At 36.7% G+C, this 24970-nt stretch overlaps 1 protein-coding gene across 17 annotated transcripts in view; it reads left to right on the top strand.

Moving 5' to 3' along the window:
• LOC111504733 (uncharacterized) overlaps positions 1-24970 on the top strand; it is a 398322-nt gene that overhangs the window by 220421 nt on the left and 152931 nt on the right. For all 17 annotated transcript variants that reach the window (XM_074178849.1, XM_074178864.1, XM_074178862.1 and 14 more), the window contains 2 exons: positions 10232-10436; positions 22376-22535. In XM_074178849.1, coding sequence (XP_074034950.1) covers positions 10232-10436; positions 22376-22535 — 365 coding nt within the window. The remainder of the gene's footprint in view (positions 1-10231; positions 10437-22375; positions 22536-24970) is intronic.

The raw sequence follows: 24970 nt of genomic DNA, 5'->3' as shown, positions 1-24970 counted from the left end.
TTCTCAATGTATACAGTATGAGTGCCCAATAAAATTTCAGTTGACTAATACACTAACGTTTCATTCAAAAAGTTCACAAAGATTCAGCTGCGTGGTATAGTTGGCCATGAATATTCTCAACAGGAGTTTTGCTTGAAACTGATCTCTAGTCAAGTCTTCATTGAAATCAAATTCCCTCATTTCAAGCAACTCCTCAGTCCAACGGAATATATGTGTCCAAGTATACTACAGCAGCTCATCATCCGACAGAAAACAAAGCACGGTTCACTCAGTGTATAAATACTGTAGTACTTTGAGAAACTTTGAATTTTATTGGGCTCTCGGCTCAAGATTGCTTCACTTTCATCTTTCATTTCATTTTTTTTTACTCTTCAGCTGCTATGTTTTTGTGTTTGCTTGAACCTTGCTTTGTGTCATGCCTTCCTGTCCTTTTTCCTTTGATAAGTGGTAAGTATGATATTTAAAAAAATGTTGTGTTTATCTTCATGTGTGAAATCGATTATCATTCATTAACAACTTTTCGAAATTCGAAACTGCGATGAAAATTCATTGTTAGGTAGTACTGTGCATTTTTGTAATGCCCCCGCCTTTTATTTTTTGAACCAGTTAACTCAAAAAATTGAAATTTAGAATAATGAAATTAATGCAGGAATACTTCATTTTGAAGTGAAAGATGAAACTTTCAAGATGGCGACTGGACGCCATCTGGGAAAAAAAATTGAATTTGAAGGGTGGTCTTGTGACACATCATTTTGAAGTTTCTGATAAATGCTCCACAACCGTTGAATATAATGTCAATATCTTCAAATACTACAAAATGGTGGAACTTTCAATAATTGCCTGAATGAATTGACATTCAACTACATAATATGAGGTGATAAGCTTGAGGTCAGTTCAGGAGATGTTCGAAATGGTTGCCTTGAACTTCTTGACATATAAACAGCTTATTCGATATTTCACGACGAACATTTTCAAACATAATAACGTCAATATTTCTACAAATATTTATTATTCTCTGCCTTATATCCAATATCAAAGCAGGTTCAGTTTCGTACACCTTTTGCTTCAATAGCCTCCTAAAAATAAGTCCAAACGTGTCAAAGCTGGCGAGCGGGCTGGCCATTCTGCTGGACCTAGACGGCCAATCCAACGACAGGGAAAAGTAGTATCCAAATAGTTTCCTACTTATCTGGAGTAATGTGGTAGTCCTTCATCTTGTTGGAATACAATATCCATATCGAATTCATTAGGATTCGCTTCGACGATTTCATTGATGAGAGGGTCAACAGAAGTTTCCAGCATATTCAAATACATTAATGAATCGAAGAGGTTTAGTATTAAAGTGTATAATATTTTAAAATTCTTGCAAAGCGCTTTCGACTTTCGTCATCATCAGTGCTCACTTGTCAGGCAACAGGAAGTATCAAGATAAGTGAATTGTACATTGTAATATTTGAATTATATGAAACAAAATAGGCTTATAGCCAAGAAAATACATTTTTGGATTGAGGTCAGCTTTTCCAAATCCTTTTATTCAAATACAGTTCCACTGTTAAATTTTGATCAATAAATACAGGTCCTACAATATGATTTCCCAATATTCCTGCCCAAACGTTATTTTTTTCTGGATATTGGGTATGTGTTTTCCAGAAAACGTAAGGGTTGGTGTCACTTTGATAACGGTAATTTTGTCTGTGAACATTGCCTTTGAAAAAAAAGTACATTCTTCACTGAAATAAATATTGTGGAGATAGGTGTAATGCCTAGCAATGGTTTCCGTCATGATTTCGCAAAATTCTATTCTCCAAAATTCTCCACACAGTAGAAGGAGACACCTCACAAACATTCGCGACGGAATAAGTAGATTGTTTCGAATTTACTACTATCTCACCAATTATTTGCACTTGTTGATCTTTCTGAATGGACGGATGACCTAAGGGCTTTTTATTATGTAAACTACCGGTAGTTTTGAATTTGGATATAAGTTCCCTCAAATATTTTCTACAGATAGAAGGATTCCGAAAACGTTCATTGAAAATCCTTTCAGTCTCGTGAAAGTTACGCGTCGCACAGTCAATAAAAATCGCTTTAATTTTTTTCTTCTAATGGACGAGAATTGAACATTTTAGAGATTGTTGACGTGATACCTTTCTACTAGTAAATCCGAAAACTAAATGAGAATATTCTAACTAAACAATGATGTTCATTGTCGTACTGACATTTTTTGTCGTTTTTATAAACCAAAAATAACCAAACAAACCTTATAGGGTTGTTGGAATTGCCATATGGCAGATAAAAATTAATATTTCTAGAAATATCGATATTAATGTGTTTGTCTTCAGGAAATTATTAAATGTTCCGCCATTTTGTAGTAGGTGGAAATATTGATGTCAGATTCAAGGGTTGTGAAGTATTCGTCAGGTGCTTCAAAATGGTGTATCACAAGACCCCCCTTTCCATTTATTTTTTCCCAGATGGCGCCCAGTCGTCATCTTGAAAATTTCATCTGTCAATTTAACTTCAAAATAAAGTATTGATGCAATAATTTTATCATCCCAAATTTCAATTTTTTGAGTTGATCCGTTCAAAAAATAAATATTTCCATATTTATGTGCTAGATATGCTATTAATATAGAAACTCATCCAAAGTAATGAAAAAACTTTTTTTTCAAAACGAAGTGAGCGTAGTAGAAAATTTAATAATTCAACAAGTTTCTATTGAACATGAAATTATGTTCTTACGAAGATGTACAGGAAAAATTTAGAGATAGTTAGATGAGCACATTGAATGCACTTTGAGTAGATTCAACTCAAACAGCAGATTAACAGATACAACATTTTGATGGATAGACAATTCTTATTTCAGAAAATATGACAAAATATTGAGTGGAAAAGTTGTTCAAAACTGAAAGATGTGCTGAAATATCAAGTCATATTCAAATTTTCTATATATATCCAGCATTTTTGAATTACTCACGTACGATATACTTGTTTTATTATAGTTTTTCTTTATCTTTTGCTCTTCAGAAATATCCTGCATCATCTCAAACCTAGATGGCATACATCAAATTCGAAAAAAAGCTTTCAGCATACAATTATCAGATTTACCCGACTATAACATAAGGATGCATTATTAAATTAATTTAGGACTAGTAGATACGGCAACATTGTGAAATAGATTCAATTTACTTGGCAAAGGAATCTATAATATGAATAAGAATAACATTGTACGTATATTTAGTTTATTCTTTCTCTTGAAGATGATCAATATATTCCGGGAAAATGAGAATAGATTTTGTAATGACTGTTTGTTTCGAAGACTCAGTTTTGATAACGCAAAAGGTACTGAACAGAGAAAAATCATAAAAATTATTGAGAATCTCCATAAGGAAATCTATTATCCCTTTATGATGGAAGATTTTTGCGAATTTGATTTACCAAAATATTTTGATTCAGATTTTTTGTCACAAGTCTTTGTATCGTTGATAAAAATATTTGTAAGATTCTATAATTCTGTTGAGCATGTTTGAGTTAATTTGACTGTTACCTAGAAAATTATAAACCAAAAAAAATTTCCAAGAATATTTCAATTCTAGAAAATGTCTGTCAGTGACTTTGCATTGCAAATATGATCAAAAGAAAAAACTTTGTCAAAATTTTCCAAAAAAAGTAATTATTACCTTTTTCTTGAAAGAGTTTAATGATTTTTAGTAAATGTATTTGTCTCAATACAGTTGGGGACACTGTCATGATGTAAGAAAAATACGCCAGAAAACCATACTGCATTCGATTGCTGATTCAGATTGTTTTCCATTTCGATTGCCAAATTATTCAGTAGGCTGTAAACATGTTATTTTCTATTCACAATAATAAAACTAGTCACAGCAAACAAGAATTATGCGACTCTACTAGACTGTAGAAAAACAAGTATTCATAACAAATGCACTAGGCATACAAGGTACCTATTGACAAGTCAATAACAAAGCATCCTTAGAATTTTTGCAATGATGTAAATTATTTTGTTGAACAATCAACAAGGAAGCAAGCAAAGGATCATTGAGATTGATAAAGACAGCGAACAAACCAACTCCACCCTTCCGAATATATAGGGTACGCTAAAAGTTTGAGAACAGTGAAATATTTGAATGTATAAATTAGAATACAAATTTCAAATGGCATTTTGAAAAAAAAATACCAATTTCAGTTAGGCAATATATATGAAAATTATAATTAGGGGTATATTCTATAGTTTCCTGATAGATATTTTTCATTTATTGAAGTTGGTAGAAACATATTTCACAAGTAAAAAGGCCTAAAGATCACCAAAAGGTAAGTATCAATAGATAGATATAAGATTCAGCAAAATGAAAATTATAATTTCAATTCAGTAGATAGTCGAAGATAATATAGTTGAGTATGTTTGGCCGTGTATGATTTTCTCTAATGAATGTTAGAGACGAAGGTGCATAGTAAGTACATATTTTTTTACACGCTTTATATTAGCTTCACCTGTATGTATGTTTGCTGATATGTATGTTTGTTTGTTTATGACTTGATCTATTCGCGGGCAGATGGTGCTGTACGTAACCTCATTGATATTTCTTGATTTATTCGCGGGCAGATGGCGCTGTACGTAACTATCAATTATTGCTTGATCTGTTCGCGGGCAGATGGTGCTGTACGTAACTATCAATTATTGCTTGAGCTATTCGCGGGCAGGTGCCGCTATACGTAACCTCCTTGATAGGTTGTTCAAAAGAAAATCAAAATGAAAAACATATTTTAAGAATTATAAGTGTTAGCGAAATTTTGTACTACAGATGGAATATTTAAATATTTACAATTACCCGTGATTCGGTACTGAAAACAGTTTTGAACGAAACGAAAGATACATTTTAAAATCTAATTCGATTATTTGAATCCAGAATATGGATTTCAACAATGAAAACTTTATCGTAAATTGTGTATCTACCTGAAAAATTCAGTTACTCAAATATTTCAAAAAATCGAAAAATTAGAATGAAGGTTCTTGACATACATATCAAATCAAAAGATTGATTTAAAAAATAAAATTATTTACTGAAAAAATATTTTGAGTCCGTTAATATTTTGAATAAAACTTGTTTTGAAATTATCACTGTAAATTTTGTCTTTACTTTGAAACAAATTTCACAACTGGAGACTTACTGCATCTTAGTATTACTATAGAATTTGAGACCTCAAACTTTATTCTGTTGTTTGTTAAAGATCGCCGTCTGTTGAAGATTTATAATACTAGTGACAAGAACTTGAAATAAAATTTTTTTGACAATAAGTCGGACTTAAAAGTGAAAAATAAATATAGTTTGAAAAAATTTAAAAAGACACATCGGAATAAAAAGTTGAAAATATTTTTTTTAATAAGCTTCAAACAATAACGAACGAAAAATACTAGTATTATTGTGAAAAAAGCGTGGGAGCTTTGCGTCATATTTTTGTATATCAGGCGCCCGTCGCTTTTCAGAATAATACTAGTATTTTCCGTTCGTTATTGTTTTCAGCTTATTTAAACAAACCATTTTCAACTTTTTAGTTCGATGTTCTTCAAAAGCGTGTTTTTTAGTTTTTTTTCAACTATATTTTTATAGTTGACTTTGACTCAAATCATGAGTTTCTTTTATAAACATTGTAAATATAAATAAATTGTACAGTGAAATTTCTTAGATCATTTTTGAGTGAAAACTAGTCAAAAGTCGAAAGTTAAACGTCAATTCTTTCAAAAACAGCTACCGTATGTGTGTGGAAAAACGTTAGATTTTCGTTTTAAAAATGAAGGACAGCTTAGTAATGAAGTTTCCATGATAAGTTTCTTTTGGGACGATAAGTTGAAATTTCCCGTATTTCTGATCTATCTGAATTCTGTGATGAAGATAAAACAGGGTGTCCCTCATGAGATCCTATAGATCTATACATGGAAAAGTTCATGTGATGAAATGTGATGAAATGATGGAGCAAATCTCCAGAAATATATACAAGATTATTTCAGGTCCAGTTGAACGGAAATTATGTATCATGAGACTCATGATGGATGAAACATTCAATAATATGACTTTCAATTAATAATATAATACTAATTTCATCTCATTCTCAAATATTACTTTGTGCAAAATGCCGATTTAAGAGATTTAAAATTCATTTATTGTTTAAGCTGATCATGATGATATTAAAACAACAAGTTTCAAATGAAACAATACGTTACTCAGATTTATTTATCTAGAGAAAGAAATACTTTAAAAACATATATATTTCTCCTACAATATCTAGAAAATTGATAGTCATAACCATCGACAAATTATAGATGATTTTGTTGACGGAACTTCAAATAGCTATAATTCTTTCTGGGTGGCTCGTGGATTAATTGCTAAACCTACCCAGAATACAAGATCAACCTGTTTAACCTGTACATCAATCGACTAAGAGAGAAATCACCAAGACTCTAGTAGACCGTGCTCTAGAACTCTGTAATACGAAGAAAGGTCTCGAGAAGGAACTGGGCATCATCAAAAAAGACCTTCAAAGGAATGATTACTCCAAAGTAATTATGGAACAGACTTCGGCTAGAAGACAGCAAGAACCTCACAAGGAAGGTAAGCCGTCACAACCAGTACTTGTACTTCCCTACATCAGAGGATTGTCGAAAAGGATAGGAAGGATTCGGTCTGAGTATAACGAGAGCCTTCTTCAGATCTGAGAATGAGCATTGCATTCAGCGGATACACTGCGAGTGCGGAGAATCCAACGTCGGTGAAACTAAGAGGCCATCGAAAGTTCGCATTGCCGAGCATAAGAAACATACAGCGAGGTGAAAACCAGCAAATCAGGAATAGCAGAGCATGTTTGAACTCATCAACATAACATCAAGTGTTCTCAAGCTGAAATCATCTACAAGGAGGAATACTGGTTTAGGAGAAAATTCAAAGAAGTCGCATATATGTTGTCCAACAGAGCATTTGGCCAAGCTAGCGTAGAAATGCGTATCATTTCGAAACCTATAATCAAGCAAAAAATGACCAACTCCCACCAAACAGTAAGCTTCCTCTAAAACCAATGAAGCGAAGAGAAGGAAAAGGGTATAGGTCAACGCATTCCAAAGACCTATAAATAATCAGCTCTCGGAGGAATAAGTCCAACGTACTATCGCGAGCAGACTAGGCCTGACGTACTAAACATAGCGCTTCTCAGAAACGTCTCTCTGACTAGCGAAATTAACGTTCTGTCGGAATTTGATTCTGATCACAATCCAGTTATCCTGGTACTGGGCGATGATCTCCTTTTCCCTGATTATCGTATGAGATCTTCGACGGATTGGGATATCTTCACAACCCAACTCGGAGAGATGCGCGCCCGTCCTGAGGCACTTCTCTCCCCCGACGAACTCGACGCGGCGGCTGAGTGTTTCGAGTTTTCCGTGAATGATGCGTTTCGAACGGCCACCTCCAGGGAAGAGGGTCGGCTGAAGAGCTGCAATAAGTTTCCCCTCGTATCAAAGCTTTGATACGGAAGAGAAACCACCTGAGAAGAGCTTATCAGCGAACCCTTTTCCTAGGAGACAAAATTGCGGCAAGTAGGATGGCCAATTAAGTCAAACAGGCCATCATTGATCACCGTAACGAAAGGTAGGAGGAGCTTTTGCAATCCCTTGAGCCTGGGGAAGACGAGCTTTGGCGAGTCACCCGCAGACTCACAATGAAGAAGACTGCTCCCTCACCCAATTACGGAGACCGCGGAGTGTGTTACTCCGGGGTCTCCGTAATTGGTTAAACTGACATTCTATCAGTGTTACTGATATAATGTCAGTTTCAACTTAACATTGACGACAATGACGACATCGACCCCGATATTTTGCTGAAAGATCGAGTTCACCGTATCATCAAGGAAGATGACAATGATAACATCCGCCCGGCTTCTGTGGAAGAGCTGAAGGATTATATCAGGGTCGCAAAGAAAGCTCCGCGCGTCGCTTAAATATCCAACAAGTTGTTGAAAAGGCTTCTGAAAAACTGCGTTGAAATTATATTACAAATAATCAACAGATCTTTGGCCCTCAGATCCTTTCCCAGAAGGTGGAAGCATGCGATCGTTGTCATGATCTCAAAACAAAGACAAAACCTACTGTTTCCGCAGAATTATTGCCCGATCAATTTGCTCTTGTCGGTGGCTAAGCTGGCTGAAAGAGTCATCCTGCAAAGACTCAACCGAAGAAGTTAAGAAACAAAAAGTTCTGCCTGACGAACAGTTCGGCTTCAGGAGAGAACACTCCACTGAGCTACAGGTACTGAGACTGGTCGAAAACACCATCGCAGAGCTTAACCAAAATTGCAATGGTCACGTAGTTCTTTTAAGACATTTCGAAGGCCTTCGACCGTGTATGGCATGAAGGTCTTCTGCACAAGCCAGTCGCGTTCGACTTGCCTTGGGGCCTGATCCGGTGGATTGGGTCTTTCCTGGAAAACAGAATATTTCAGGTTAGAATACAGGGCTCTCTGTATAATAAAAGAGAGATCCTCGCTGAAGTGCCACAGGGGGGTGTGCCCTCTCCCATGCTGTACTGACTTTACACCAGCGATCTCCCGAGGTCCGAGCATGTGAGGATATCCCTCTACGCCTATGACACGGCGTGCCCATGGGTCGGCAGCTCGGGACTGTCTACATGCAACGTGCATTGGACGACCTCGAACGCTGGTACCTCAAATGGAAGATCCGAGTGAACCCGAAAAAGACTCAGGCGGTAACCATGGGAAAAACGATATTTTTTCCGGCCAGAAAAGTGAGGATCTCTGAAAGGAAGATCAACTGGCAAAGTACGGGTGAAGTACCTAGGTCTTCTAATAGATCGTAGGCTCACCTGGAACCACATCACAACCTTGAAGGCAAAGATCGAGGGTCGGATCAAAAGTATGTACCCTCTTATCAACAGACGATCTGAACTGAGCCTGAAAAATAAACTCACAATCTACAATACGATGTTCAATCCTGTCATCATGTATGCTTCAGGAGTCAGGGGACAAGCTGGGGCAGCTGGCTTCCTTCAAGCAGTCCATTCAGTCGAGGAATTGGCGAGTTTTTGCTTGTGCAGAAGCTCACGAAAACCCGTTAGGAAGGGAAGCTGTTGATTATGCTGCAGTCGGGTATCTGCCACACGTACCTACAAAGTCGTAGATTCACATGAGGGGCAAGGGTAAGGTGTTTTCACCTGAACTCGGAAGATATTTATTCATCATTCTGACTCCCACCCCAGAGTATATGTTTATATGGCTGTTTCCAGACTTTGTCTGCTAATGGCGCGGTGGTACATTCTGCTGAATCAACTGCAGGTAGAGCTTATGAATATTGGAAATTAAGGAGCTGTCGCTCCTTTACGAACGACCACTCTCAAAAGTCGAAACTTGTGATGCAAGCTAAGGACTAACGAGGTCTCACTTTTTAACTTGTGTCTCCCAACTTGGTTTGGACGATAGAAAGTGAAAATCGATCGTCCGACCTTGCGGTTCGAACCCCCGGTTCACACAGCAGTGGATTGAGTGAGTGAAGCAAATCACCCAGAATAGAAAGCTGATCAGTTTGTGCTGTAAAAAGATATTAGTGAATAATACATTTCAGTTGTACTGAGAAAGGTGGTGAGCACCACCGTGAGTTCACCAAACAAGTTTTGTTTAAAGTTTTCGTTAAATAGCCCCCAAAACGTGACTGCAACCTGAAAAATGGTTCTTCATGTGATTCAAATACTTAAAGTGTGATATAAATTTTACTAGTGTTTTTTCCCAACACCAAACCATTACTTCAACACTTCGGTACGTGTTTCGATCACTAAGTGACCATCTTCAAGAGGAAGATCAAACTGGTAATGTAAACACGTGTCGAGGTTTCGAAATGACAGTTTGGTGTTGGGGAAAAACTCCAGAAATCTTCATAACTACACCAAAAGTTCCAAACAGTGCCTCATAAGTGTCATATGTTCATTTTCCAAAGTATTTTCATCCAACTAGCTTCAATATCAAATGGAAGCAATGTATGATCCGATCCATATTGATATTATTGTTACATTCAAATTCAGTGAGCAATCAGAAAAAAACAATCCCAAGCGAACAAATTTAAAAATACTACTTTTGAAAAAACTTTTCTGATTTCTGCATACACTGCGAAGAAAACCATATTGTAATAGCAAGATCTCCAGAAAAATATTTGTCTTCAGGCACAACCCATAGATCCAGAACTAACAGCGAAACTCCTGGGGCACAGTGTGGCTGTATCCCCAGTTGTGACAGTCGAACCTAGAAGGAGAAAATTCCACAAAGCAATCACGTTGAGTATGCCTGCACCAAGGGCACATTCACAAGGAATGATAAACCAATACTCCGGTTCAGCACCAACTCTACGCCTTCTTTGCTCTATAACAGGTAAGAATTCTGGACTGGTATATAAATGTAATATATTCACATGTTCATCGTATGATAGTGATATGACTTGACACAAGTGTTAACAGATAAGCATTAGTTTTCATTTGAAATCGAACCAACTATTATTATTGAAAGTTTTGTATATTGAATATAACATCTATAAATCATCTCTTATAACACGTTTTTTATAATTATCAGCAGACAAATTGTACAATTGCGAAACATTTTGCAAATGAAAAAAATATTGCCATATAGAAAAATTTATTATTTGTCATCTCAAATAAATGGGAACGATCAAAGTCAGTTTACAGTTACTCATCTGATGAGATACAACCTATGTTATATGCATGTATATATATCTTCAACAGGAAGCTAACATGGAACTCTCACCTACAGAGTAGAGCAAAAAGAGCATATATGGCTTATAAGCAATGTCGGAGGACAGTGGGACGCGTGGTTCAAACAGAACTGGCTGGTATCTCAATCGCCACAAAAGAAATAATCAGAAAAGGAATTTCTGGCAAAAACCTGATAATCTGCACTGATAGCAGACAAGCCCTATTAGCCTTCAACAGACAACGTGTTACCTCAGAGCTAGTACTAGAGTGCCACCAAGATTCAGTCAAAGCCTCGGTAGATAATAACATTAACCTGAGGTGGGTTGAAGGGCACGACAGAAGTGAAGGTAATAGCATTGCCGACTTTGTAGCCAAGGAAGCGGCTGGACTAAGAATTTTAGGACCCAGTGGCACCTACGGACTGATGACTTCGACAATTGCGGAACTAGCCAAACGTCAGACTCATGCTCAATCCCTAAAGAGATGGGATGTAATCGAAGAATGCAATCTTGCCAGGGTCACCCTGGGCGACCCTGGAAAGCCGAAGAAATATCTGCTGATGACCAGGAAAAATCTACACTTAACAGTAGGATATCTGACTGGTTACTGTCAACTAAGGAAACACCTCCATGATATGGGGCTAATGGGCACACCTCTATGCAGGATGTGTGAACAGCAAGATGAAACTGTCGGGCATATCCTAAGCGAGTGTCCGAAGTTATCGTCAATAAGAGAGTGTGTGTTCGGCGAGTCTTGGTCTACACCTACCGATATAAAGGAGATGTCTCCCAGTGACCTGTCCACTTTCCTGGAAAAGAGGATGTAAAATGGGTCACATGTGGCCTAAGTGTCTGGGAACTTTTCTCTCTAAGAGCCACCGTTTCTGATATATGATGATTCAAAATGTTGAAAGAGTTTTAATCGTCATAAAACAAGTATGCACAGGAACTATTGAATGATTTTAAAAGATATTGACAGGGGTTGAAAATGATAAAAGCGCTAAGAATTGGAAAAATATAGAAAAATGTATTCATCAGATTCATAATTCTCAGATGATACTTCTGCCTCCTCTTCTTGTTGTTCTTCTTCATCCTGGGTGGAAAATCAATTTCCTCAATGGTGATACATCGCATGTCTCCTCGTTGGTATCAAACAAATCCTAACTGTTAGTGATTCAACATTGGAGCACGATCGGTCTTGATCATTTGTACATGCTAGAGAATAAAACAGTCCAACTTTTTTGCAACCACATTTACCACTATATACTATTTTACAGTTGCAAAAAATTGTTTTTGAGCTGTTTTTATGATGCAGTTGTGACAGAAGTCTCTTTCTTTCTCTCTCTAGGTTTATTAGACGTTGCTTTCTACCTTGGTGCATTTGTCCATCCTTCTTCTATCAAAATTGACACGAGCATCAGTCTTGCTCGAAGCATTGCCGCCACCCCTTTCATGTCGAACTTTTTCAATCATAAAAATACTTGAAATTTTTCATAAATTCGCCTTCTGCTCGAAAGACTTTCTGATTTTTCACACATGTCTTCCATATAATTGGCACAATCCTATTTGCACGTGGACATCTGGCCCACCCCGGCCTTCAACCGGCGTGAATGGGAGTAGGTGTTATATAAATTCACTTTAGCGCTTCCACGTGGATATCCGGTCCACCCCGGCCTCCAACCGGCGTGAATAATAGTGCTGGCACTTAGAAAAAAATCCAGGCATATTTAATAGATGAGAATCTGATCAATAACTTTTGTCTGAGTGCTAATTGTATTATAAAATTGACCGTTTTGCCAAAAATCGCGAAAAACCACTTTTTGATGACTGTCGATCCCTAATAAATTTTCTCAAGGCATGAAATCAATGAAGATATTTTAGATTTCATATGTGGTGTTTTGATAAACCCTACCACCAACTTTGAGTTGTGTGCGAATTTTTGTACCCTCGGATGTCTGAATTGACCAGATAAATTTATTTTCATTCCAATTATTAGATGTATATTAGATGTATATTTCCATTTGTGTCACGTCTTATCAATAATGACTTATATCTGATCCATTTTTTGTGAGGACCATGAAACACCTATTTTCTTCCGGAAATACCTATTTCCATCCGACTCATGTCTCGATGTTGTGTTGTGCCCTATGTAATTTTTGTCAATTGTTTTCGTTGAGGGGTTGGCAAGCTTTTATTTTCTGCGGTAGATATTGAACGTAGGTAGATAGATAAGTAGCTATAATGAGTTTTTATATTTTATTAGAACGCCGGTCTATCAGGAGAATTCATTTTGAATAAATAAAAATTGAACCCCCTCAACTGGCATAGGTTCTAAGAAAAAAAATGTTCATATTCTCACCGTTACAATTATGTATATTTCGTTGAGCGAATATAAATTTCAATCAATGTATGTTACTTATTTCACCTAAGAGAAAAAAAAATCAAAGGCACAATTGATCCACTTTTTTTAAACAATTTCTTTCCTATTTTTGAACCTGGATATCATATAATGCTGATAATGATAACATTGTTACGTTTGTGCGAGTTCTTGACAACAGGTGGTACGCTTAATTCAGCAACTTCTTTGAAATATTCAAAACACGCCTCAGAAAACTATACTTCAATTACTTATTACAAAAAATCAAAATCAAAATTTCATCACTACCTATTTCTCTGTACAAATTCTAAGGTTCATATAATAAACAGGATGTTTATCAAACATGCCTTAGGGATAGGACTATCCCTTGGACTATTCTAAGGATATTTTGTCCCTAGATGATTTTTGATAGGGCGCTTTGTTTCGAAGCTACGGAGCGAAAAAGAATTTCGACAGTAACAATTTATTGCCAAAACTCTTTCAAGAACACCAGGATTCTTCTAATTGCGTTACACCCAGCAAATTGAATGTCTGCAGTTGTTTGTAGTAATCGGAATGTTGTTGATAGGTACCAACAGAATTGTTACATGTTTTATCACTTGGTAGGTAGGTAAAAACTGATTCGGTCCCCAGCGGGGCAGTCATAAAGTATGTACTCCACTGTTTCATCATTTTTCAATATTTCATAGGGACTTAGTTCCCGTTGCTGGTGATATGAAGATATGCTAGCCAAAAGACAAGCGGTACAACAACATTATATTAATCGATGAAATATCACTTCAAGAGTGCTGTATTACTATATCTAGCACTTCTGTAGCCTCATACTTCAAAAAATATTGAATTTAATATAAAGAATGAGGAAAGCTGAGTTTATTCGAACTTCCCTGGTTCTTACAGGAGGCAAAATACGACAGAAATTCGTCATTCTTGTGTGACAATGAACAAAAATGTTTCATTAGTATTTTGTAGGGTTTATCAAATACAAACCTGGGTTCAATTGCATACTGGTTGTCTGCCGTAAAAGTTGCGCAGTTAGCGCTTCTCGCCACAGACTCAGTGTCAATTGGCCCATTCTCACTTCGAGGTTCACACCAGCCGTGCGCAATCGTTACATGGCCATCAATACAACCTCCTTGAAGTATACCATATATCCATGATTCGCCACCAATTATGACCCTGAGCGATGCTCATGCAACAGTTTTTTTAGTCAAAATACGGCTTGGAACAAACGCTCCATTCCCAAAAACTGCCCATCATGAGCCAACCGATATGACAGCATCCTCAGTTACTCCTCTAATAGTGATTCAACGAATGTACATAACAATTTTTCTCAACATTTATATCGATTGTTGATGTGCTGGGGTGACTAGGGCGAGCGTCGTCATTTACATCTTCTCGACCTTTTGTGAACAGCTTGTACCACTTATAAAAAAATTACTCAGAGTATAATCACCGTATGCCACTATCATTATTTCGAATGTTTCTGAGAAGTTAATTCCATTTTTTACACAACAAATTCTTTGATTGATTTTTTCGATGACAGAAATTCGCCGAACACTCAAAACATTTATAACTTTCATGCCTCTTGCCAACAAACTAAAGATGCTATACTGTAGTTCTGAAATGGTAGGCACTAATTTCTCAGAAATGCCTGACGTTTTTGCCTCAGTCTGTCCTTTGCAGTGGCGTACGGAAATTATACCAAACAGATAAGGAAAAATAAAGGTAAAACGTATAGAACCACAACTTTGGCAACAATGTTTTCGTTTTAATGCAATAATATTCCTGTGAATTTTGTGCCTACTATTATGGAATTGTACTTTGGTATGGTTTAGACTTTCACGGCTGAGGTTTTCAGTGTCGTTGCTTTTCGAGTTTGAAAGCCGTGGGTTTTTGGAATTTCTTCCTCACGTTTCGCTGATGCGAGTGGCTAGCTTCTTCAGAGTTTTAACCATCATGGCTTGCTGTCCGATGACTACTCTTTCAGGTTTCGTAAAGCATATTTATGTCTTGTCAGGTAATCAGTTGTTTTTGTACCTGGATTTGTACCTGTATTCGTACCTGCACTTGAACCTGGAACAATAACAATCTTGCTGCCTGTTGTCCTGTTCGTTATTCTCGAATTCTTTAGAATGGGGTTCCATATTTGATTGAGGTTCACCGCTTCTTCGTTTCTGTTAAGATTATCCGTGTGTTTGTGGATCTCTATTGCCTCCCGTACCAGTCGGCTATAGTATCCCTGGTTGGGGGTAATTAGTTCTGTGTTCTCAAACAAAATTCTATGGTCTCCTTCACTCAGTGCGTGTTCTGCCACAGCTGACTTGTCTGTTTGGCCTAGTCTGCAGTTACTTTTATGCTCTTTTAGTCTTGTTCCCATGGATTGTTTGGTGGTTCCGATATATACCTTTCCATAAGTGCACGGAATGCGATAGATTTCTGCTGCTGATAATGGGCCTCTTTTGTCTTTAGCCGACCTGAGGCTTTGTTGTATCTTCCTCGTAGGTTTGAAGACTGTTTCGATGTCGTGTTTGCCCAATAGTTTTCCAATTCTATCCGTGACCATAGGAACAAACGGTAGATATGCGCGTGCAACCATCTGATCCTTTTTCGCTTTCTGAACCGTGGTGCCCTTCGGTCTCATGGCTCTTCTGGTCTCGGAGGCACTGTATCCATTCGATCTCAAGGTCACTTCCAGGTATTTCAGTTCCCTCTCCAGATGTTCTGGTTCACATATTCTCCGAGCCCGTTCCGTTAGAGTGGAGATCACTTCTCTCTTTTGGCTAGGATGGTGGTTCGATAGTGCGTGCAAGTATCTATCCGTGTGTGTGGGTTTTCGATACACTTGGTTAGTCTGGTACCACATCGTTCTACTAGTACATCTAGAAAAGCTATCCGTTGTTCTAAAGAGTTCGACGATGTCATTCGGGAGCACGTGGGCTAACCCCCTCAGAGAGTCTTCCTGTGGGACATAGGTAAACAAAGACACCACATCGAAGCTGACCAGAATATCCGTCGGCTCCAGCGTTAAGCCTCTAATTTTACCAACGAAGTCTGTCGAATCCTTGACGTAGGAGTTGCTATTTTCCACATGAGGTTGTAGGAGCGAGGTCAGATGTCTCGCCAAGTGGTAGGTCGGAGAGCCCGGGGTACTGACTATCGGTCTCACTGGCATGTTGGCTTTGTGTATTTTCGGAAGCCCATAGAGCCTAGGTGGAACAGCTTCAGTTCCTTCAGTTCCATTATCAGCAGCAGGGGTCTATCGCATTCCGTGCACTTGTGGAAAGGTATATATCGGAACCACCAAACGATCCATGGGAACAAGACTAAAAGAGCATGAAAGAAACTGCAGACTAGGCCAAACAGACAACTCAGCTGTGGCAGAACACGCACTGAGTGAAGGAGACCACAGAATTTTGTTTGAGAACACAGAACTAATTACCGCCAACCAGGGATACCATAGCCGACTGGTACGGGAGGCAATAGAGATCCACAAACACACGAATAATTTTAACAGAAAAGAAGAAGCGGTGAACCTCAATCAAATATGGAACCCCATTCTAAAGAATTCGAGAATAACGAACAGGACAACAGGCAGCAAGATTGTTAATGTTCCAGGTTCGAGTGCAGCTACAAATACAGGTACAAATTCAGGTACAAATACAACTGATTACCTGACAAGGCATGAATACGCTTTACGAGGTCTGAAAGGGTAGTCATCGGACAGCAAGCCATGATGGTTAAACCTCTGAAGAAGCTAGCCACTCGCGCCAGCGAAACGTCAGGAAGAAATTTCAAAAACCCACGGCTTTCAACCTGGAAAAGCAACGACACTATGAACATATGTTCGAACTGAGTGTACCAACATAAAAAAATAAAAAACACTAATCGAATATACGTAGCCCGCGAAATTTGAACATTTACCCAATTTTTTTTAAACGTACATCATTGAGAATCAACTGAAGATCGAGAAGTTTCATGAAAATCCATTTACTTAGAATCTATGCCAAGTATTATAGATATATTTATATTCAGGTATTTGTGTTGATGCTATTCATGCTTGACTTTTTGAAATACATACTAGATTAGATAATAAACAATTTAGACTAGTTTCAAAGCATGTACATATGCTTTCAAAATGGAAGAAAAATTTGTACAATACATTTTCATGTGAGGATTTCCAAACGTGAGAAATAGAAATAGAAAATATGATTCATAACTACCATATTTTTGATAACATAGGGTTGAAGAAATTATAAATGAATTATAAACGAGAAAAACCATATATAAACTCCAAGTAATCATCAATTTATATAGAAAATGCAATGAAGTTTGCCAGCCTCGCGCTTTGTGTATTCCCAATAATGATGTCATCATGGCGTCCGCTTTTACTTTGAGAATTAAGCACAACCTTCTGTGAAACTGAAAGAAAAACTGCAACAAAATATTGAACAATGAAAAAATATGGAATAAAAGTTATTTTATTATGATTTTTGGTTTTTCTTCAAGTTCATTGATTTCACTATTCTAATGATGACGTCATAGCTTCATTATCCAAGTAAAACTAATGCGCAATTTTCGGAAATTTTCACGCGTGTTCCCAGGGGTGTTTCGGAAAAGATCGCTCAAAGGTAACTAACTAAAATTTTGTGGGCTGCCCCCTTTTAGAATGTCTCTCTTGGTCATATGATTTTTTTGTTAGGTATGTGAGAAATGAATGTACGCAGTTGAAACCAGAATAATTCGATATATAACTATCGATAATGTAATAATTGGGAATAATTTCCGTTAGGCGCATGTTTATTGATATATTGATTAATTTATTTTTGAACCGTCTTTTTCTGTAAATAACCCCAAACTGTGTATTTTCACTTCGAAACTCGAATATACGGACATATTTTTGCCTCTAGTCGTTCATTTTATGTTATTTTGAAGATAATTAACGAATTCACGAAAACACAAGTTGCAATATTTCACCTTATAGATTTGCTGCATTTATTTTGTTATTTATCCCTATTTTGTCAGATCAGTCGTTTAAAACGTTGAATATAAAAATCAGAAGAACAGGAATTGTGAAAGAATTTCTAAAATCTTGAGTTAGTTGCCATTCGACTGGTCTTTTCTGGAACAATTCAAATGAATGCTTTTGCTTCTTGCTGATGCTTCAACACTTGCATTGCTTCACTTTTGCCAAAAATAACTTTTAAAATGAATGTATAGATATCAATTGCTTGTGCTGACTGATACATCAATGATTGACTCCAAAGGAACTTCCTATCTCTATATAAAAAAAATAAAATGTGAGGGTTGTCTCATTGGTTTATACAGGCCGTTATTTTAGCTGATTGTATGTTAGGCTCTACCGCCTCCATTTAGAATTGAATAAAGAGGATGTAGAGAAACTTTCAATAATGTTTCATATTTGTTTTGATCTTATACATCACACATACATTCTCATACATATGAAATAAAATAAAACATAGTTTGTGTGAGATATCATCGACATTTTTTATTCGTGTGAAAGACCTATTGATGCCATTATGTGTGAAATATAACACTGTTCATAATAGGGGGGCCCAAGCGGGCCCCCCTATTATGAACAGCGCGGCAGATTAATATATAGGGGGATACCTTGTACTCGGTTAAGTACCTCCACCAAATATGAACCCCATATATAAGGCCGCCTGTGAGGAATAAAGGATCAGATTAGTAAAAAAATGATCATCAGAAATTCTTGAGCGCATCAGAGTAAGGTAGTAGGTAGGCTAAAAAGTGTATATTCCAGTAATCTGACAATTTGAGAGTGACGTAAAGAAAGAGGAGGGCAAATTTGTAAAAAACCAACGTCATTTCGATATTCTCGAGCGTAGCTAATTTTTTTTTATTTTGAAGAAAATAATTCAAAGATAACGAAAAATATATAATCTCTGATTTCTGCAAGCCGAAATAACAAAAATTCGTTGATGAAGTTTAATGCATGCAGCTGTGTGATACCTATATTTTCCTCTCCGAGTTTCTATTCCTCTATTCTCTATTAACTTTTTCTCTATCTATTACTCTTTCACTCCGTCCCCGCTCTGAATTCTGTTGCCATGACGCCATCACAGCTGATCACAGTTCGTGATGAAGATGATGATTAATTAATCAATTAATTAATGGATGTAGACGTTACGTCGTGGTAGGAAATCATAATGAAGAAAAGAGAAATTGAACTTTCTATGTTTTATTTGTAACTAACGTTATTGCAGTTCAGTCCTATAAGGACATTTCCAAACTTATACAATATATAACGACATTTTCAAGCTTATACAATATATAAGTTTGAAAATGTCCTTATAGGACGAAACTGCAGTAAAGTTAGTTACGAATGAAGGTAGTAGAAAACATAGAAAGTTTCATTTCTCTTTTCTTCATTGTTTAATCAATTTTTTTGAGCATTTGAAAAAAAATTTTTCATATAAATACAAGTAAATACAAGTATTCCTGAGCTTTTCAATTAATCAAGTTCAATGAATTGAAAGAAATTTTAAAAAAATGTTGTTTTCGTCAGATTAAGCGAATCCCTCTAGATAATGGACAGATTATGAGACAGCACGTCTAAAACATAAAGATGAACCATATATATCCTAATCTGATGCGCTTGAATATTTCAAAATGGCGAATTTTTGTTGCACATTATAATAATGGCCGCGAGTTTGCGTCAGATCGAAATCGTCAGATTATTGAATGAGAGCTTTTTTTTTGTTGCACTTAACACCCCCTTAGAAAAACTGATGCGCTCGATCAAATTTTTTTCTTTTCACTTTCAACCCTTACGTACAACCACCCACATCATGCAAAAGATCAGATTAACATACCAACATTATCAAAAATACGTAGGACATTGATGCTATCAATATCTGACGCAGCAGTATTTTTTTACATATTTGAAAATCTATAGCCGCTTCCCCCACCGACGAAAAGGTTTATATTATACAAATTTTTTTTTCCTCATCATCTAAGCTTTGCAACCCTAATATGTCTCAATAACGCTCGAGTAAATCCCCATTTTGCATCGTGGGCTCCCCTGCTATCAAATGTCGGCCACTGCTTTTCTGGGTGAAGCGCATTCGAAACGTCCAATTTTTCACCACTCTGGCGCATATATTAGGCTGAATTTGACCAATGGCAAGGGATGGATATGTTGACTCGAGGATCGCTGTGATATGTGGCTCATTCACATACACCTGCGACTTCAGAAAACTCCACAAGAGAAAGTCTAACGGCAATGTGGCATGAGCTGTGTAGCACCGTCATTCTGAAACCACATCATCCAATTCAGGCCAAAAGAAGTTGATTGACCTATAGGTCCTGCCGTTGACAGTGATGGCCTGGCCAACGTCGTTCTCAAAGAAATATGGACCAGTGATGCCTTCAGCCCAATATCTATACCAAACAGTGACTTTTATGGAATGCATTGGACGCTATTGGATCTCATGTGGATTGAAATCGTCCCAAATTTGATAATTTTGTTTGTTCACGTATTCATTCATCCAGAAATGAGCCTTATCGCTGAAGTTGAGACCAATTTAGGCCAAAAAAAAGTAGTTGATGAAACAACCTATAGTGCTCGTCATTGACAGTGATGGCCTGGCCAACGTCGTTCTCAGAGAAATATAGACCAATGACGCCGTCAGCCCAAAATCTATACCAAACAGTGACTTTTATGGAATGCATTGGACGCTCTTAGATCTCATGTGGATTGGTATCGTCCCAAATTGGACAATTTTGTTTGTTCACGTATCCATTCATTCAGAAATGGGCCTCATCGCTGAAGATGATTTTTCGAGTAGAATTAGGATCAGTCGCCATCTGCTCCAGAGTCCATTCAGCGAACACACGTCGTTTTCCTCCGGTTCCTGGATCAGTTAAATTTTGTACTGGTGCAGGCCAAAGTTACGACGCATTATTCGCCAAGTTGTGATCTCCGAAAGGCCAAGTTTTTGTGAGCGACGCGAAATCGACCGCGTCGAATTCTCCTGCACACTCTCACACACAGCGGCGATGTTTTCGGCAGATCTTGCGTTTCGTCGACCTACGGGTATTGGTCGATCGTTTACTGAACCAGTGGACTCAAATTTGTCCACAGTATTGCGAATAATCTCCTCGGTAGGACGATTGTGATGACCATAAAAGGATTATGATAAAATAATTTCATTATTAGCACGTGTTGTTGAATAATCACAACTGATTTGACAGATGTAGCTTCAACAAGATATCCGTTTATTTGAATTGAAGGGGTTATATTTTTAGGAGTCATTAATTTTTGGGAAAGAAAGTTTTTGGCTTTCCACTACTCCATCTTGATATAAAAAACAAGGATGAGGGAATCTTCCAAAGAAAGGAAGGAAGTAATCAATTCTAAATTAAGTAACTCTATACATAGATGTGTAGATCATGCAAAGAAGTAACTTTCAGACACAAACTGAAAGAATGTCCTCCTGAAACAGCTACTTTCATATAATCATTGAATTACACGAAAGAAAAAAATTCTTTCGAAACAAATACTTCTATATGAACACTGAATTATACAGAAGATACTTTTCTCCACTCAGTTTGTATTTCAAACATTCGTTGTGCGACGTTTCGTTCATCAGATTTCATCATCAATTGAATTTTTCCATACACGGTATTGTAATATATAGCTGAATTTGATACTACAGTGGCTACAAAAATCGATGAAAAACACAAGAGGTCCATGTTTGAAAAAAGTAGGTTGATGATGAAATCTAAGGAACGACACGTCGCATTACAAGTTGGTTTGTATCAGAATATATCGAAAGGTTCTCTGCCTTTTTTTATATCATTCGAAATAGAGGCGGAAGAGCCAAAAAATAAAAGACGACAGTTCTAGCTTTTGACTAATATTTAAAAAACAATCACTGATATTCTCGACGAAAGATTATTCTAGTTCTCCAGAATTGGAAACCTTCATTCGATTCAACTGACTTTGTACGTCTTATCGTTTCCGAGGGATCAGCTACAAAAAACAGCCTGTATATAGATACATAAAAAAATCATCTCATGTTATTATCCTTGTTCATGTCGCTGAACCGTGGTAAGATTTAACTACGTTTGGAAGATTGTCATATCCTTTGGAGTTGCAAATCTATCGAACAAAGAAATAAATGCATGTTGGGATAAACTACAGAACCATGTGGATAGTTTGATATCGAATTATTTCAACAGGTGGAACGACGAGGGCACAATGGGAAGATGTTACTGGTTCAACCCCACTTACATTCGTCAACGACTGTGTGTCTTTCACAACGACAGTTTCGGCAAGATTTTGGTTAATGGACTGTCGAAATATCGGCGATGCTACAAAAATGGCGACCGAATTATACAAGTAAGTAGAATAAATCGATTACTGCTATCTTGTGATGCACTGTTTGGAACTTTTGGTGAAGTGATGTATATCAATGGAGTTTTTTTACAACACCTAACCGTTATTTTAACAACTCGGCACGTGTTTCGATCACCAAGTGATCATCTTCAAGGGGAAGATCAAACTAACTGTTACTTAGGTTGATCTGCAAGAAGAAAATCAAACTAACTGTTAGTTAGTTTGATCTTCCTCTTGAAGATGATTACTTGATGATCGAAACACGTGCAGAAGTGTTCAAATAACGGTTTGGTGTTGAGAAAAAACTCCAGTGATATTTACCGCTATTTTGAGAAGTTTCATAGGTGTGTTGCTGATTTAGGTCACGTGTCAGTTGGTTAATTTATCAAAATCGAAATTGAATTAATTTCTGGTAATCTGAAGCCACTTTATGTTGTTTCAAATAACTCATCAGAACTCTGTCGGATGAATACCTGAGTGTGTAAATATCATTCACAGTGCTTTGATAGTCTAGGCAGGCCTTTTAATGTGATGTAAAGATTTATTGAACTTTAAGTGAGAATCTTGCAGTATATTGATTTTGATTTGATGTTTTCATTTGTTTCACCTTTCCAAGTGAACGTGAACCATCAACAACTTATTTTTTGATTTCTGAAACTCTGATCTCTGAAAGTTATACATTTATGACTTCCCAAAAATTCAGGTTGGACTTGCGATTCAGAACATAAAAATAGAAGTTTACCCTGTTAGATATGAATTGACGAAGATATTGATATAATGACGACAACTTGGTTCTGATGTATGAAAACTATTTAACTACTGTTTTCAATAAGTTCGTTAACAAATGCCGTGAAAAATTACAATCGTGATCAATAACTGACATATCTTAATGAAATAATCTTGGAATCAAAACTTCACCCTCATTTTTTTCATACAAATTTTTCACTTGAAAAAAAATATTAACAAAATAAAAATCATTCATGAACTTTTATCCCATATGTTTCTTAAGTATGAATATAACAAAAGCTACACGAATCAAAATTTTTTCAGGTTCATTATTCAAATTATTCATCATTCAACTATTTCTCAGAGCAGAGATCCGATAATAATTTATCAATTCACGAAATAATAATTTCTTGAAAAATGAGGACATTTTTTCCAATAGAACCTTATTCTTTGAAATGTTTTGTATGACCCATCATTTTTTCTTATTTTCAAATAAACATTTAATGATGAAAAAAATTTTTCGGTGGAACGCTATTTTTGTGGTCTATGCGTCTGTGATGAAATAGACGCGCGGAACCTCATTTCCACTGTTGAATTAAAATAATAAATAATGGAGGATACATTTTCGACAGTCGGGACTTTTTATTTTATGGAAAATTTTTCCTCTTCAGGAATCTTTTTGTTTCATTCCTTAAATATTCATAGTTTCAATGTCATCAAGAGGAAATCGGTATTCCACATTTTTCCTTCATTCCGTTGTTTATAACAATCGTAATTTTTCACCCATTGTAAAATCCTCCAGGTACATACCATTCGGAATGAGCCCCTGCTCATATTCTCAGGAGCTATATATCTGTGTATACCAAATATTCTGAATTGAACTTAGAACGTTAGAGTGAAAGATAGATGACACACCTCAAAGACTTTCTAGCCCAAAACAGTTTTCGAACAATCGATTCCAGCGAAATGAATTTGAAGATATTGAAAAATCTTTTCAAGAAACGTTATGAGAAAATTGTACTTATTTCTGGAGCATATGCTTTTTCTCTCACATCGTTATTCTTTTACCGGTCATGAAGAAACTACTTTTGTACGTCTTCAATACATTCGTAATTCCCTGCCCTTGAATTAACATTTTCAGATGTCAGAATAATTAAATAGTTTATGAGATTGTGTCGAAGCTATTGTTCCGGATGGTTATCGATATTATTAATATTGATTCTCTTTTCTTTTCAATTGAAATTGTTTCCGTGTTTTTGAATTTTCATTTCCATCCATCCATTTATCAAGCACCTGGATAATTCTGGTAATTTCGCAGAGTGAATGTACTGTTTTTATGAAGGCGAAACACAAGTACTACAGAAAAATCCTTAAGGCGCTCTTCAAGCGGTGCCTGTGCGAAAATAATGATTCACATTGGGTTTGAATCGCTGGAGATTGAATCCATTTGGAAAAACGTTCTCAGGAAGTTCATTCAACTCAAACCCAATTCTCCAAATGAAACAGTTCTTAAACAGTGGAGTTCGAAGTGTACTGAGTTAAACCTCGAAACGATAAGCAGCCACGGTCCGTCACGTATTTCTGTTATGTACCGCTCTTGGTGGAATCGATTGTGCCAAGTCACTCGAACACTTCCCGTGAAAATATCTATAGAAGAGATACAAATCTCCAACCTTCCAGTCTATTAAGGTTGCAAGTGATGTTCCCGTCTC

The sequence above is a fragment of the Leptinotarsa decemlineata genome, unplaced genomic scaffold, assembly GCF_025532065.1.
Source record: "Leptinotarsa decemlineata unplaced genomic scaffold, Ldec_3_MD MMD2_tig00004307_RagTag_RagTag, whole genome shotgun sequence".
Taxonomy (NCBI): domain Eukaryota; kingdom Metazoa; phylum Arthropoda; class Insecta; order Coleoptera; family Chrysomelidae; genus Leptinotarsa; species Leptinotarsa decemlineata.
The sequence above is the reverse complement of the archived record's forward strand: the minus strand, read 5'-3'. Positions and strand labels throughout refer to the sequence as shown.